General features: G+C 47.5%; 1 protein-coding gene across 1 annotated transcript; it reads right to left on the bottom strand.

The window, feature by feature from the left end:
* Positions 1 to 578: 578 nt before the first annotated feature.
* Aqp10 (aquaporin 10) lies at positions 579 to 4,921 on the bottom strand. Its single transcript, XM_070013826.1, has 6 exons — positions 4,817 to 4,921; positions 2,949 to 3,075; positions 1,901 to 2,038; positions 1,677 to 1,795; positions 1,204 to 1,421; positions 579 to 756 (listed from the first exon to the last, which is right to left on the bottom strand). Exons 1-6 carry the CDS (start codon positions 4,919 to 4,921, stop codon positions 579 to 581), a joined length of 885 nt encoding a protein of 294 aa, XP_069869927.1.
* Positions 4,922 to 16,179: the final 11,258 nt, after the last annotated feature.

The raw sequence follows: 16,179 nt of genomic DNA, 5'->3' as shown, positions 1-16,179 counted from the left end.
AGGAGGCGTTGAGGTCGTAGGAGCTGAGGCCGGGCCTTGGGGACCCAGCTTGAGAGGTCCCCACGGCCGAGCTCCTCCCGCCGCCATTGGATTAATTGGCCAGCGTCTCCGTCCCTCAGATTCCCACGGCCTTAGCAGACCTTCGGCCGGCGTGCGCGCCCTCTGGCGGCTGCTCTGAGCACCTGCATTCCTAGAGGTCCGGCGGGTCTGGGTGGGAGTAATCCCAACCCGCCAACAACTCCGTTTCTCCACCTGTGCGGGCAGTGCGGTTCCAGAGGAAGGAGTAAGTAAACAGAAAGCTTTCCCCTGGGTCTAGATTACTAATTAAGGTAAAGAAGGTCGGGGGCTGGGAAGGTGGCTCAGTGGTAGAGTGGTTCGATTCCTCAGCACCACCTAAACAGAAAAGGCCGGAGGTGGCGCTGTGGCACAAGTAGAAGAGCGCTAGCCTTGAGCGGAAGAGCTTGAGGGACAGCTGAGTTCATGCCCACGACCAAAAAAGAAAAAGGATGAAGAATGTGTTATTTGCAAGCTGGCAGGATCGTGGTTCTCTTGACATCCTGGAGTGAATCCTGTGAGAATCACAGCTTACTCTCCGTTGTCTTAGCTGAGGCAGGAGTTTCCAAATCTGAGGTTTCCTGAACTGACTCTGAATCCTCAGGATGGTGCAGAGCCACCATCAGCTGGTACGTGGCTGTGCCCAGGGTGGCCCCCACTAGAGGAGCCACTACCGGCACCCACCACCAGCCATTACCAGCACTGTAAGGGAAGAACAAAAGGAGACATCAAAGGTTGACTGTTTTAGCTTTCCCTCTCCCCAGGGACTGGGGGACAGTAATAAGAGACCTCCTTTCCAATAGTCCCTGGAATGACCAACACCAGGGTATTTTCACAACAATACATTGCACTTGGAGAGGAGGGAACCCCAGCACAAGTTGGCCCAGACTCGAGCCTTAGAGAATTATCTGTATATTTTGCTGATGAGGTCTTCTTCTAAGAGGAAGAAGAAATTGATGTGCCAGAACAATCCTCGAACCTTACTATTACAGTGAAAAGTGGGGAGGGGAACTAGGAAGGAAGGGTGAATGTGAGGCTTGGAGAACACTATCAGAAGAGGCCAAGAGAACTGTCTAGAAGAGAGCTGGTGAAACAGCCATTATCAAAGAGAGGGAGTAGAAGACCACACCAGAGAAAGCTGACTCCCACCTGAAGACCTCAGGGCCCCAGCCGGCCACATAGGTGAAGAGCCGTGGACCCAGATCCCGGGCAGGGTTGAGTGGAAACCCACAGTTGACACCCATGGATAGTCCAATGGTCAGGATCAGCAGCCCCACCACCACAGGCTCCAGACCTGCAGGTACACCCTTGTTCCGTCTGTCCAGGATTGCTAAGAGCCCCACAATCAGCATCCCAGTGCCCAGAACCTTAGAGTAGACAGAAGTCAAAAAAAGGGGACCCCATCAGCTGCCTGGTAGTATTCCATCTGCCCTCCCTCACCCAAACACTTCCCACCACCACCCTTTACTATCTGACTTTATCCAACACAGGCAGCAGGTTTGGGGAGGAGTGCCATGTAGAACCAATTCTGAATTGTCCCACCAAACCTCAACAGTAGGCTGGAGTGTACCAAGGGAAAAGGCAAAGGTTGGGACTTTTCCACATCTTTTTTTCAGACCTACCTGATCCAGGAAGCCATTGTTCAGGGATAGGTAGGGTGCAGGATAGGTGGCAAAGATGGAGGCTGTCTCCTTTGGTCCAGTCACAGTCAAGTCCCCACCTGTATAGTTCTGTAAAGCATCTTCAGGAGAGAACACCTGATATTTCCCATCTTTGCTCAAACAGAAACCATTCCCAGGCACCCCAGCCCATACATAGGTGGCTCCAGCCCTAGGCCCTCTATTACCATAGTAGAGAACGTAAGTGGCTCCTGAGGCACAGAAAGCTGCCAGCAACTGCACAACACAGTAAATTGGGAACTTGGCCCAGGGGAAGCGTCCAACGAGGCACATGGCCAGGGAGAAGGCTGGATTCAGGTGGGCCCCTTGAAGCATCAAGAAAAGAAAACCAGCCACCATCTACTAAATATCACTGCCCAGTACTGTTACCAATCAATAGCGATACAACATACAACCCTACAACACTTAAAACAGTAATATTGCTGGACACCTGTGAGTCTAGCTACTCAGAAGGCTAAGATCTGGGCATCAAGGTTTGAAGCCAGCCTGGGGAAGAAAGTCTATGAGACTTATCTCCAATTAACCAGCAAAAAGCCAGAAGTAGGGCTGTGGCCCAAGTAATAGAGTGCCAGCCTCGAGAGAAAATGCTAAGGGACAATGCCTGGGCCATAAACTAGGTGGGGGGGGCGGGGAGGAGTATTACTTTCATATACTTAAGGAATTAAGACTCAAAAAGTTTAAGTGAGGGGCTGGGAAGGTGGCCCAAGTGGTAGAGTGCTAGCCTTGAGCTGAACAGCTGAGGTACAGCACTCAGGCCCAGAGTTCAGGCCCCACAAGCCACAAAAACAAAAAATGACTTGGCAAAGTCCTACAGTGAAGTGAAGATTTGAACCTGGAGCAAGCTGCATCTCAAGGTTCTGGTTAGGCCTACCAATGCAGTGTGTATCTAAGGGACAAACGGGAGATTCTGAACAGAGTCCAGTGAACTCTAGAGGCTTCAAGGTGTAAGGCACAAAAAGATATCACCTAGCCTTAACACCCTGGTATGAGATTTCTGCCCAGGTGAGCTAAGGTTTATTGTAAAGAAGGGAACAGAGTGATGATACTGGACAGAGAAGGAGTGGGTGAGGCCAAAGGCCTATCTCAGTCCAGGTCACTGGTCAAGCTCAGGGAGATAATGTCCATGAGTCACCAAAGGGTCTGACTTCATTATCACCACATACATACTCTCACGCACATCTCACATTTTCAGTGACCAGACCCTGCCCTCCTTACCTGAGACATTGCCAGCCACGTAGATGGCTATTGTGACAGACAGGGAGCCACACAGAAACATAGTGAAGAAGTTGCCTTTGGTTTCTCCACTGGTGACAGCCTGAGCTACAGCACCCTGAGTAAGGAGCTTGTGGAAAGAGGGGAGATGAAGAATTAAGAGCCCAGGAGGTGAACGGCGGGAGAGAAAAGTTTCGGGAAAGAGGAGAAATGAAGAAACTTGAAAGACTAGCAAGGAAAGGAGAAAAGCAAGGAAAGAAAAAAATGGGGAAGCTGGGCGCTGGTGGCTCACACCTGTAATACTGGCTACTCAGGAGGCTGAGTTCAACGGATCCCAGTTCAAAGCCAGCCCAAGAAGGAAAGTCTGTGACTTTTGTTTTGTTTGTTTTTGGCAGTCATAGGGCTTGAACTCTGGGCCTGGGCACTGTCCCTAAGCTCTTCAGCTCAAGGTCAGCACTCTTACCACTTGAGCCACAGAGCCACTTCAGTTTTCTGGTGGTTAATTGGACATAAGGGTCTCCCAGCTGGGCGCTGGTGGCTCATGCCTATAATCCTAATTGAGGGTCTCGATTCAAAGCCAGCCCAGGCAGGAAAGTCCCAGAGATTCGTATCTCCAATAAACCACCAGAAAACTGGAAATGGCTCTGTGGCTCAAGTGGTAGAGCCCTAGCCTTGAGCTGAAGAGCTGAGGGACAGCACCCAGGCCCAGAGTTCAGAGCCCACAACCAACTCCCTTCCCCCCCCCCAAAAAAAAAAAACACTGGCGTCAAGCACCTGTAATGCTATCTAATCAGGAGGCTGAGATCTGAGGATTGCAGTTCAATGCCAGCTTGGGCAGGAAAGTCCATGAGACTTTTTCAGCCTTGAGCTGAATTGTTGAGGGATAGCGCCCAGGCCCAGAGTTCAAACCCCACAACCGACCAAAAAAAAAGAGGACTGGGAATTTGGCTTAGTGGTAGAGTGCTTGCCTAGCATGCATGAAGCCCTGGGTTCAATTCCTCAGTACCACCTAAACAGAAAAATCTGGAAGTGGTGCTGTGGCTCCAGTGGTAGAGTGCTAGCTCTATGCAAAAGAAGCACAGGGACAGTGCCCAGGCCCTGAGTTCAAGCCCTAGAACTGGCAAAAATAATAATAATAATGCAAGAAGTGCAGGAGAGCCAGGCACTGGTGGCTGGATTACACCTGTAATCCTAGCTATTCAGGAGGCTGAGATCTGAGGATCACAGTTCAAAGCCAGCTGGGGCAGAAAAGTCCATGAGACTATCTCCCAATAATCCACCAGAAAACCGGAAGTGACGCTGTGGCTTAAGTGGTAAAGCATTTGCCTTGTGCTGAAGAGCTGAGAGACAGTGCCCAGGCCCAAAGTTCAAGCCCCACAACTGACCAAAAAAAAAAAAAAAAAGTGGAGGAGGAAGGAAGAAAGGGAAGAAAAGTGAGAGCTAAGGAAAAGCAGGAGGAATCCAAAAGAAGAAGCAGAAGAGGAAAGTGGGGCTGAGCCCAAGTGGTAGAACCTTAGCCTTAAGCAAAGGAAGCTCATGGATAGCACCCAGGCCCTGAGTTCAAGCTCAGGACTGGCAAAAATAAAGAAAAAAAAAAGGGGCTGGGAAAGTGTCTTAGTGGTAGAGTGCTTGCCTAGATTGTATAAAGCCCTGGGTTCAGTACCACATAAACAGAAAAAGCCAGAAGTGGTGCTGTGGCTAAAGTTTTTCTTGAGCAAAAGAAGCTCTGGGTTCAAGCCCCAGGACTGGCAAAAAAAAAAAAAAAAGATGAGGGAAAAGAGAAGAAGCAGAATTGAAAGGAAGGTCGGGGAGGAAGAAAGGATGGTAGGAAGCCCATCTCCCTTTATCCTCCCATCAATTCCCAGGCTTACCAACAGTACAAATACACCCAGGAACTCTGCCAGGCACTGGCGGACCAAGAGGTTGTGGATCCGAAGATGTTCCTTGATTTGAACTAGGGGCTGTGCACCTGCCATGGTAAGGACACCCTATCGCCACCGTTTACTGCTCCTTCTGTTTGCACTAGCAGCAGCTACCACACAGCTGCTATCTTCCAGAGGAGAAGATAAGGAGGAGACTTTAAAACCAATTAGTGCAACTCCAGATCAGCAGCTACTATCTGCATGTGTGGAGGCTAGACAGTGTAGCTGTCAGTGCTAATGGAAGCCAGAACGTAGGAAGTTTACCCAGGCCCTGTCTCTTCTGTCCTTCATCTGCTTCTCCACAGGTCTAGCCTCCCTCTATACTGAGGTTTTGGGGGCAGGGTAAGTACCCTCCTTCATGTCTGCTAGTTCCCCTAGTCCTCAGGCAACTGTGCTATTGTGAATCCCACTCTCTGGAATGAAGATACTGAGCCTTAGAAATTCCTCTAAGAGGCTGGAAATGTGGCTTAGTGGTAGAGTGCTTGCCTAGCATGCATGAAGCCCTGGGTTTGATTCCTTAGTACCATATAAACAGAAAATGCTGGAAGTGGTACTGTGGCTCAAGAGGTAGCGTGCTGGCCTTGAGCAAAAGAAGCTCAGGGATAATGCCCAGGTCTTGAGTTCAAGCCCAGGGCTGGCAAAAAAATAAAAAATCACGAAAAGAAAAGAAAGAAAGAGAGAAATTCCCCTAAGATAACACCATTAGTGGCTGACTGAATTCAAATCCAAGACTTCTGAATCCACAATGCCTCTCATCTGGGATGTAATGCCTTTCTGTAATTTTTTTTTTTTTGCCAGTCCTGGGGCTTGAACTCAGCACTCTATCACTTGAGCCACAGTGCCACTTCCGCCTTTTTCTGTTTATGTGGTACTGAGGAATGGAACCCAGGGCTTCATGTATGCTAGACAAGTACCCTTCTATGAGACTTTTTTTTTTGGTCATGGGGCCTGAACTCTGGGGCTGGACACTGTCCCTCAGCTCTTTAGCTCAAGGCTAGAGCTCTACCACTTGAACCACAGCACCACTTCCAGCTTTTTTTTGCTTATGTGGTGCTGAGGAATGGAACCCAGGGCCTCATGTATGCAAGGCAAGCGCTCTACCACTGAGCCACCTTCCCAGCCTTCTATGAGACTCTTGTCTCCAATAAACAACTCAGAAAAAGCTGGAAATGGTGCTCTGACTCAAGTGGTAGAATGCTAGCCTTGAGCACAAAGAAACTCAGGGACATTTCCTTTCATGCTATTGTTTCTAACACATTTATAAGATGATTTCTATGTTGCTTTGTATGTCCCTCCCCCACAGTATAACCCATACTTTCACTGTATTTGATGTTGGTATAATTTCTGGAGGGGAAGGGAAAAAAAAAATCATTTAACTAGGGATACAGGTGGACCCATTGCAACAATGAGATGTACAAGTTGTTATGTCAAAAAATGAACTTAACAATTTGGTGGGGGGTGGGGGAGGATCGGGTGGGGGGGAGGGGAGGAGTATGGGAAGGGATGGGAAGGGGAAACTAACGAGGAGGCAGCAAATGCTTGATAAGAAATGTACTCGTTATCTTGCCCATGTAATTGTAACTCCTCTGTATGGTATTCTCAGAATGAAAAAATAAAATAAATATTTACATTAAAAAAAAAAAAGAAAGAAACTCAGGGACAGTGCTCAGGCAGGGAGTTCAAGCTTCAGGCCCAGAAAAAGAAAAGAGAAAAGAAAGAGAAGAAAAGGAAGGGAAAGAAAGGAAGCAAAGAAGGAGGAAAGAAAGAAGGAAGGAAAGAAAGAAAAAGAAAGAAAGCTACATGTGGAGCCAGGCATTGGTGGCTCACCTGTAATCTCAGCTAATCAGCAGGCTGAGATCTGACAAAAAGAAATAAAAGAAGGAATGGAGGGAAGTGAAGGGGGGGAGGGAAAGGAAAGAAGGAAGGAAGGAAAGGAAGAAGAAAGCTACATGTGGAATGCATAATGTATTTCCTTAGAGTGTGTCTCCAACATGATTTGAGATAAGGACATTACATATCTGTCCTCTGTGTACCTGCCATTCTTAATCTGAATAACAGAAACAGATCCTATTTCTTGAGTCTTTTTCAACTCTCCAATTCATTCCACAGTGAGTCAATGTCTGAACACTGAGGATACATGATACAGCCTTTGCCCTCCTAGCTTATATTCTGGTAGGTGGAAACAATGTAACAACTTAAAAAAAAAACTCCATGTATAGTTTATGAGTTTCTTAAGAAACAATTTATGTAATGACAGGCTTTGGTACAGTCCTGGGCACCTCTGTGGACATTAATATTTCTTGTTATGATGAATATATAGTACTTCATCCACATCTCTCTTAGAGACAACACACCCATTCCTTAGATACTGAGAATATCAGCTGCTGATACCACACAGCTACCTCCCTCCCTGGGCAGTGCCTTCTGAGGCAGGAAGTGGCCTCCCCTATTACGTGCCCTGCTGTGGGTCCCCTCTACAATTGCAGGTTGGCCTCTGCCTCAATAGGGGGCAGCCCTGAAGGGCTATGCCAGCTCCAGCGTTCTCCATAGGATCAGCTGAGGCCTTTGTTATAAATAACCACAAAATGTGTCTGTTTCTCTCCATACCTAACCTTGCTTTCCTAACTTCCTTACATGTGTGTATCACATGTTTAAAAAAAAAAAAAAGGCTGGGAAGATGGCTCAGTGGTAGAGCGTTTGCCTTGCATGCCTGAGGCCCTGGGTTCGATTCCTTAGCACCACATAAGCAAAAAGAAAAAAGCCAGAAGTGGCTCTGTGGCTCAAGTGGTAGAGCGCTAGCCTTGAGCTGAAGAGCTGAGGGACAGCGCCCAGGCCCAGAGTCAGGCCCTACGACCGGACCAAAAAAAAAAAAAAAAAAAGCGGGGCTGGGAAGGTGGCTCAGTGGTAGAGCGCCTGCCTTGCATGCATGAGGCCCTGGGTTTGATTCCTCAGCACCACATAAGCAGAAAAAAAAAAAAAAGCCGTAAGTGGCGCTGTGACTCAAGTGGTAGAGGGCTAGCCTTGGGCTGAAAAGCTGAGAGACAATGTCCAGGCCCAGAGTTCAGGCCCCATAACCGGACCAAAAAAAAAAAAAAAAAACTGGCTGGATCAGGCTGGGACCTGTGGAAACTAGTCTACACAGGAAAGTCCCTGAGACTTTATTTCTAATTAACCTACAAAAAGCCAGAAATGGAAGTGTGCCAACTTTGGACAAGCCAAGCAAGAATGCCAAGCCAAGCTGGACACTGGTGGCTCATGCCTGTAATCCTAGCTACTCAGGAGGCTGAGAACTGAGGATTGCAGTGCAAAGCCAGCCCAGGTAGGAAAGTCCATGGGACTTTTATCTTCAACTAACCACCAGAAAACAGGAAGTGGCACTGTGGCTCAAAGTGGTAGAATACCAGCCTTCAATGAAAGAGTTCAAGCCATAGGACCAGGAAAAAAAAAGAACACCAAGCCAGCAAGCCAATCCCTGATTTCAAGTCCCAGTATTGGCATTGGCGCGCGCGCGCGCGCGCGCGCACACACACACACACACACACACACACACACACACACACACACACACACACACACACACACACACACACACACACACACACACACACACACACACACACACACACACACACACACACACACACACACACACACACACACGGCTACATAGTGGCAAAGGGTAGTAATCTTCTATGAATTTAACCAAACAGTAACCTCAATTGCAATTTGTGTGTCCCAAATGATAACTTTGTAAAACAGTTTAGCCTCTGACTGATAAAGTGTAGCTCTTAATCTGAAGAATGTTATTTTTGTAAGGTCTGCACAGGGACACCTTCCTACCTCTTGGCTAAGTTTCTGCCCAGTATCTGTTACCTAGGTAACTGGCACATTTCCCTGCCTGCTAGGTCACGTCTTGGGCCACCTCTGGTCACATGCCTCCCATCTGACCTTAGGAGGGTCCCAGACCCCGGGGGGATCACATCCAGATCCAGTGTGGCCACACCTTTCCCCTACCTGGCCACACCTCTTCCTGTCCCTGGCCTAGATAAGTCCTGGCCCTGGGGTGGGTCACCCCCTTTCCTTTTCAGCCATGCCTCTCCACCATGTATGGCAGGGCAGCAGTTCCGTGAATAAACTTCTTCTGCCTGAATAGCGTCTGGTGTTCTCTTCATCAGCTACCTAATGAAACCTACTTATTCAATATACCTTACAGCTTTATAGTCCCAATTGGATCAGAAAGGAGGCTCTGAAGCAGTTTGCATCCACAGGGAAAGGACAGCAATGCACATTTATGGGCTTGCCCCAAGATCAAGCTCCCTAGCCCTCTGTAATTATGTAATCTGAGTAGAATTCGATAAGACTTTTTTTTTTGCACTTAGAGCTTCAGGTTTATTATGCAAGTCACTCTACTTGAGCCATACCATAAGCACTTCAGCTTTTAGTTTAGTTTGTTTTTGTTTCAGATAGGGCCTTGGGTTTATCCAAGACTGCCCTTGGACCATAAGCTTCCTATCTCTGCCTCCCTAGTAACTGGATCTATAGGCTGGCACTACCACGGCTGGCTTGTCTTTTTTTGAGATAGTCTTGGTATTTTTTTTTTTTACCCAGGTTGGCCTCAAACCAATATGCATGTTTGTTTGTTTGTTTGTTTGTTTTTGCCAGTCCTGGGGCTTGAACTCAGGGACTGGGCACTGTCCTTGAGCTTTTTTGCTCAAGGCTAGAGCTCTACCACTTGAGCCACAGCACCACTTCTGGCTTTTTCTGTTTATGTGGTACTGAGGAATTGAACCCAGGGCTTCATGCATGTGGGCAAGCACTCTACCACTAAGCCATATTCCCAGCCCCCAATATGCATGTTCTTTACTGTTACAAATAAGCTCTCCAAGAACCACTGGAGTCACAATGGCAGACATGAAAATAAAAAATTGTTTCAGGCTGGGAAGGTGGCTCAGTGGTAGAGTGCTTGCCCCGCATTTCTTCAGCACCACATAAACAGAAAAAGCCGGAAGTGTCACTGTGGCTCAAGTGGTAGAGCACTCCCCTTAAGCTGAAGAGCTGAGGAACAGCACCTAGGCCCAGGGTTCAAGCCCCATGACTGGCAAAAAAAAAAAAATCTTTCAGCAAGACAAAATTTACTTCTGCAGAAGAATAAACAACAGCCAAAAATCTGCCCAAGCAAACAAAGAACATGCAGGTTGCTCTCTTTATCACTAATGTAGGAGGCCCTGCCTCTCTGCTCAAGTTGGTTGAGCTCAGGTTTACAATCTGCTCAAGCTTGGCTAGTTTTTAAAGGAAAAACTAATAGGTCTAAGTAAGTCATTTTGTTTTCATAGCCATCCAGGCACCTAACATTGTGAAAGGGGCTGTTCACTCAGCTTCCAAACCCTAGAGGTGAGACAAGCCATCCTTTGAATTGTAGATGTAGATATATGGTGTTTAGACCCAGAAGGGATATGTTAATGTATCATGTTGTTTAGCCCCAGAGAAGTCCCACTACCCTGGTAATGGGTGTGCCTGAATTCCTAGAGGCAGAGGCTGGGGCTTGGATTGTAGGTTACTGCACCTATCAGTTCGGTACCTTGAACTTGAAAGTCTCGAGTTTCCTGGGACCCTGTCCCCTACCCCACACACACACCCCACCCCCAACCTGCCAGATTTGAGGATCAGGGCAGTGCATACGCCATTTTGCCAGGCCCGATTTGCTGTGACCTGTCTCCTAGACACACTCTGGTCAACATGGCACCCTACTTCAGCTCTCGATAGAGTTGATCTGGGTTGTTAGTACTGTTTTTCTGCTCTTTCTTCCCTCCCCTGCTCTCATCACTCAGTTTCTTAATAGTGTTAAAGAGTATTTGCAGGGCTGCAGGTCTTTGTGACAATAATTTACTTGCAGACACTGTCTTTTTAATAAAAGCTCCCCATTTGACCTCTCAAAATGTGGCTTCTCTGTATCTCACTGACTGGATTCACCTTACAGCAGTTTGAATAGGGTAAAATGTATTTATATAACATGACTCTGGAATAAGATTAACAGTAGACAAGTAATCTCAAATTACACTGTTTTGTTTTGGTTTTTTGTTTTTTTTTTTTTTTTTTTGGTTGTGGGCCTGAACTCTGAGCGTGGGGGCACTGTCCCTCAGCTCTCAGCCGTAGACTATGGCTCTACCACTTGAGCCTCAGCCCCACTTCTGGCTTTTTTCTGCTTATGTGGTGCTGAGGAATGGAACCAAAGGCCTCATGTATGCAAGGCAAGCGCTCTACCACTTAGCCACCTTCCCAGCCCCTATACTCTGTTTCTTGAACTGTCTGAGGAGTGTCTTTTGAAGTGTGTCTTAATTCCATTTTAGAAAAAACAGTTACTACAAAACTATAAGGCCTGCGGGACAAACTCCACCCTCCTCTGGGCTAAGTCTCCGCCTAGTACCTGTGTCACCTAAGTAACTGGCACACCAGAGCAGTCAGCCACTTCCCCTCCTCCTAAGTCACATCCTGGGTAGGTCCCCAGTCACACCTCCCATCTGACCTTGGGAGGGTCACAGGCCCTGAGGTCACATTTGCGCCCAGTATTTCCTTATCTCCCCCTCCCCACCTGGCCACACCTGGCGGTACCTTCTTCCCGCCCCCTTCCCTACTTAAACCCAGCTGGGCCATCATTCTTCCATTCTGCCATGTACTCTTCATGCACGGCGCCCAGGAGTTGGGTAAAATAAACTCTTCCTGCCTGAATACTGCATGGCGTTCTCTTCCTTGACTACCTAATTAAACCTACCTGTTTAATTTACCTTACATATGGTAGCAGGACTCTTTATTTTACCTTACAAAAACTTTACATTTCAAAAATCCTTCCTTGGGCTGGGAAGGTGGCTCAGTGGTAGAGTGTTTGCCTTGCATGCATGAGGCCCTGGGTTCGATTCCTCATCACCACATAAATGGAAAAAGCTGGGAGTGGTGCTGTGGCTCAAGTGGTAGAGCGCTAGCCTTGAGCTGAAGAGCTCTGAGACAGCGCCCAGGCCACAGTTCAAGCCCCACGAGGGACAAAAAAAAAAAATCCTTCCTTATCCCAAAGCAGTTCCTCTTTCACTTTCAAGCTAAAACAGGGACTTTTTTTTTTTTTTTTTGAGCCACAGCACCACTTCCAGCTTTTTCTGCTTATGTGGTGCTAAGGAATCGAACCCAGGGCCACATGCATGCAAGGCAAGCACTCTACCACTGAGCCACCTTCACATCCCTAAAGCATGGACTTTTAAACAACACACTTTGATAGAAAAAAAAAAGTTTTTCTCACACTACCTCCCTAGTAGCTGAGATTATCTAGACATTTTGAAGAACATCATATTGGTCATAGTGTAAGTAAGCATTATGCCCACCTTTGGTCCTCAGCTCCTCCCTGCCCTACATGCTGGCCCCTCCCTCTCTCCCCCAGACCCATCAGAACTCCCGTGAACCTCACTTCCTATCCCCTAGACCCTGCTGCTACCCATGGTGGAGGCCGCCATGTGCTCTCTCTGGGGGAGGGGGGGGAATAAGGCTCCTCTAATAAACCTTGTAATAATCTTTCTCCTGTCCCTGCCTGCCTCCGCATGGTCCCCTGGGATCGATGTGGTGGATCCCTTCATTGGTCCTTTCAATACGTATATAACATCATGTTAATTAGACCAGAAGAACAACAAATATTGGTGGTATTATAAAGATACAAATATCTAAAAAATAGGAAATAAAACCTCTATGAAGGATTGACTCCTGCCTTATTCTCCCAGGTCAAGCAAAACACCAGTGAGCACTCCTGTGCTTGACCACAAGCAGGTCATTCCAACCTTGGTTTAGCTGAAAGTTCCAGCAGCCTAGGCAGAGCATTCTGGCCTCCTTTGGGGGCCAAGGGCAGTGCCTTGAGACCACCATTTTTTATTTTCTACTTCCCTGTTAAAACCCACATCAGCCCTACCCCAAATCCAGCCCCTTGCACAACCTCCAATCCCATGGGAAGGTTGCTGCTCCTCACTGTTTTTTAGTAAATAGTCCTCACCTGTGAAAGATTGATTCTGGACTGTTTCCTTTTTCCTTTCTCCTCCTTTTCCTAACATTATAGATTCAAGAAATTGTTGCACTGAAGTTATGTGTTTTGTTCTGCGCGCGCGCGTGCGCATGTGTGTGTGTGTGTGTGTGTGTGTGTGTGTGTGTGTGTGTGTGTGTGTGTGTGTGTGCTGTTTTGCTTTTTTTTTGGTCAGTTCTGGAGCTTGAACTTTGGGCCTGGATGCTGTCCCTGAACTCTTCAGTTCAAGGCAAGTGCTCTACCACTTGAGCCACAATGCCACTTCCAGTTTTCTGGTGGTTAATTGGAGATAAGAGTCTCATAGGGGCTGGGAAGGTGGCTCAGTGGTAGGGCACTTGCCTTGCATGCATGAGGCCCTGGGTTCGATTCCTCAGCAACACATAAGCAAAAAGCCGGAAGTGGCACTGTGGCTCAAGTGGTAGAGCGTAAGCCTTGAGCTGAAGAGCTGAGGGACAGCGCCCAGGCCCAGAGTTCAGGCCCCATGACCGGACCCAAAAAAAAAAAAAAAAAACCTCAGGGACAGTGCCCAAGCCTGAGTTCAAGCCCCAGGACTGGCACACATTAAAAAAAAAAAAAAAAAAGAGTCTCATAGACTTTCCTGCCTGGGCTGGCTTTGAACTGAGATCCTCAGATCTCAGCCTCCTGAGTAGCTAGGATTACAGGTGTGAGCCACCAGTGCCTGGATTAATTGTCCTTCTTTTGTAGCAATTCTGAGAAGGCATCAAATAAGAAATTGTGTGGTGTGACTCTTCCTGCATGCAAGCATTATGAGACAGAAGGGTTCCACTAGATGGCCAACCAGGGGCCTCACTTAGTACCTGGATATGGGATCCCTGATAGGGACTTGGACATGTGGGAACATGCCTATACCATACTGATACGTAGCATGGGACTTTGGACTTTGCTTTGAAGCTTTCTTGTGTCCTCTGACCTTGTTTATGCCAGATTTCAAAGATGCCACTTTATCTCACAATGCATTCTTGTTGTGCCCATCCTTCCTGATGACTTGGATCTGACAAAGCCCTGCTTTGTTCTCATAAGTCAATGTTGTTCTCTAGGCTTGAGCCACTGACTTCCCCCCTTTCCCCCCCCCCACCAAAAAAAATCCTTAATCTAAATGTGAAATCCTACTCCCCTAACCCTACTACCTCAGGTAAGTTCATTGAAACAGGGCACAACTGGCTGAATGGTTAACCTGCACAATGGATTTGTACAATAGGTTCCTAGAACCAGATCATTTCAGGCCTTAACCAGACTCTCAAGGCAAGTCCCAGCTTGCTCCAACTACCTGCAATCTTACCCCCTGACCTTATTTATAGGCTCTCCACCCTGACCCTGTTTTGCCTTGTATCTAGTGAATCCCCTCAGGCCACCATGGAATCATTTTTCAACTTTCATAAAGTTGATCTGGTCTGTTAAATTCACTTTCTCTCTCCCTCTCCTTCTCCCTCTCGCTCTCCCCCGCCCCTTTCTGTAGGTCATGGGACCTGAACTCCGGGGCTGGGCACTGTCCCCCAGCTCTTCAGCCCAAGGCTAGCATTCTACCACTTGAACCACAGCACCACTTCTGGTTTTCTGGTGGTTTATTGGAGATAAGAGTCTCACAAACTTTCCTGCCCAGGCTGGCTTTGAACTGTGATCCTCAGATCTCAGCCTCCTGAGTACTAGGTTTACAGGTGTGAGCCACTGATACCCGGCTCTGTTAAGTTCACTTTCTGCTCTTTCTATATCTAGCTGTGTTTCCTAACCATGGTAAATTCTTCCTGCTTGGACATTTGATGTAACATAGCCAGATACTCTGCTTCTGCTAAAACTCACCACTCCCAACACTTCCTTCCTTTCTCTTTCTCTCTCCTTTCCTTTCTCTCATTTTCTTTCCTTCCTACATTATTTCTTGTGTGTGTGTGTGTGTGTGTGTGTGTGTGTGTGTGTGTCTGTCTGTCTGTCTGTCTGTCTATCTGTGTGTATGTGAGACAGACAGACAGAGACAGAGACAGACAGATAGACAGTCCAGGGCCAGGGCACTGTGATGAACCCCCAAAAAGAATATAAAATGTGAAATTACAGAAAAAAAATTACTGATTGTTCAGAACAGGGCAAAACATTAAAGGCAGAACCTCTTTGTGGAGGGAAACTTTAGGTTAATTATTAAAGGAAATTCTCAGTGAAAGGATCCTTCATGCCCAACTCAGGGGACCACCCAGAGGCAAGCAGGCACAAGAGAAAGATTATTATAAGGTTTATTAGAGAGGCCATATTTCCCAGGAGAGGGAGCACATGGCATCCATCCCTATCCAGGTAGCAGGAGGCTGTGGGGAACAGAACATGAGGTAGGTATGCTCAGGTGGGTCTGGGTGGAGAGCGGAGTGGTTGAGGGAACTCTGAGGCTGGGAGGAGCTCAGGCTGGATGGAGCTGAGGACCACGGTGCTAACATTTCCCCCATTTCATTGTTTAATAAAAATAGGGGTACTGTCTGGGCACTGGTGGCTCATGCCTGTAATCCTACCAACTCAGGAGGCTGAGATCTGAGGATCCTGGTTTATATTTTATATTTGCCAACCCCAGCAAGAATGTCCGTGAGACTGTTAACTCCAATAAACTACCAGAAAACCAGAAGTGGCACTGTGGCTCAAGTGGTAGAGCGCTAGCCTTGAGCTGAGGAGCTGAGGGACAGCGCCCAGATTTCAAGCCCCATGACCGGCAAAAAAATAAAAAAATAGGAGGGGTACCAGGCCAGGGTATGGACAGAGGTCATTTCTTCTGGAACTACTTCCTGCTGTCTTGGCCGTGTACCATCCAAGAGGCATTTCGCTTGACAATTTGATTGGTAAAGGTCCTCATCTTTTCCATGACAATAGTTATCTAAAATGCAAGACACAATTAATAAAAGGCAAAAATTGCTGTTAGTAGCCCAAGAGAGGAATATGCCATGGAAGGATTGATTCCCAAAAGGGGCTATCAAAAACCTGAGATTGCCTTTTCTTTTTTCTTTTCTTTTTTTTTTGAGAGGGGATCCAGTCGTGGGGCCTGAACTCTGGGCCTGGGCACTGTCCCTCAGCTCTTCAGCTCAAGGCTAGTGCTCTACCATTTCAGACACAGCACCACTTCTGACTTTTTCTGCTTATGTGGTGCTGAGGAATCAAACCCAGGGCCTCATGCATGCAAGGCAAGCGTTCTACCACTGAGCCATCTCTTCCCAGCCCTGAGATTGACTTTTCTGTCTCGGATTGGAGACATTGCATGGTACCTGACTCCGTGGAG

Source organism: Dipodomys merriami, unplaced genomic scaffold, assembly GCF_024711535.1.
Source record: "Dipodomys merriami isolate MVZ:Mamm:240054 unplaced genomic scaffold, mDipMer1.0.p SCAF_92, whole genome shotgun sequence".
Lineage (NCBI taxonomy): Eukaryota > Metazoa > Chordata > Mammalia > Rodentia > Heteromyidae > Dipodomys > Dipodomys merriami.
The sequence above is the reverse complement of the archived record's forward strand: the minus strand, read 5'-3'. Positions and strand labels throughout refer to the sequence as shown.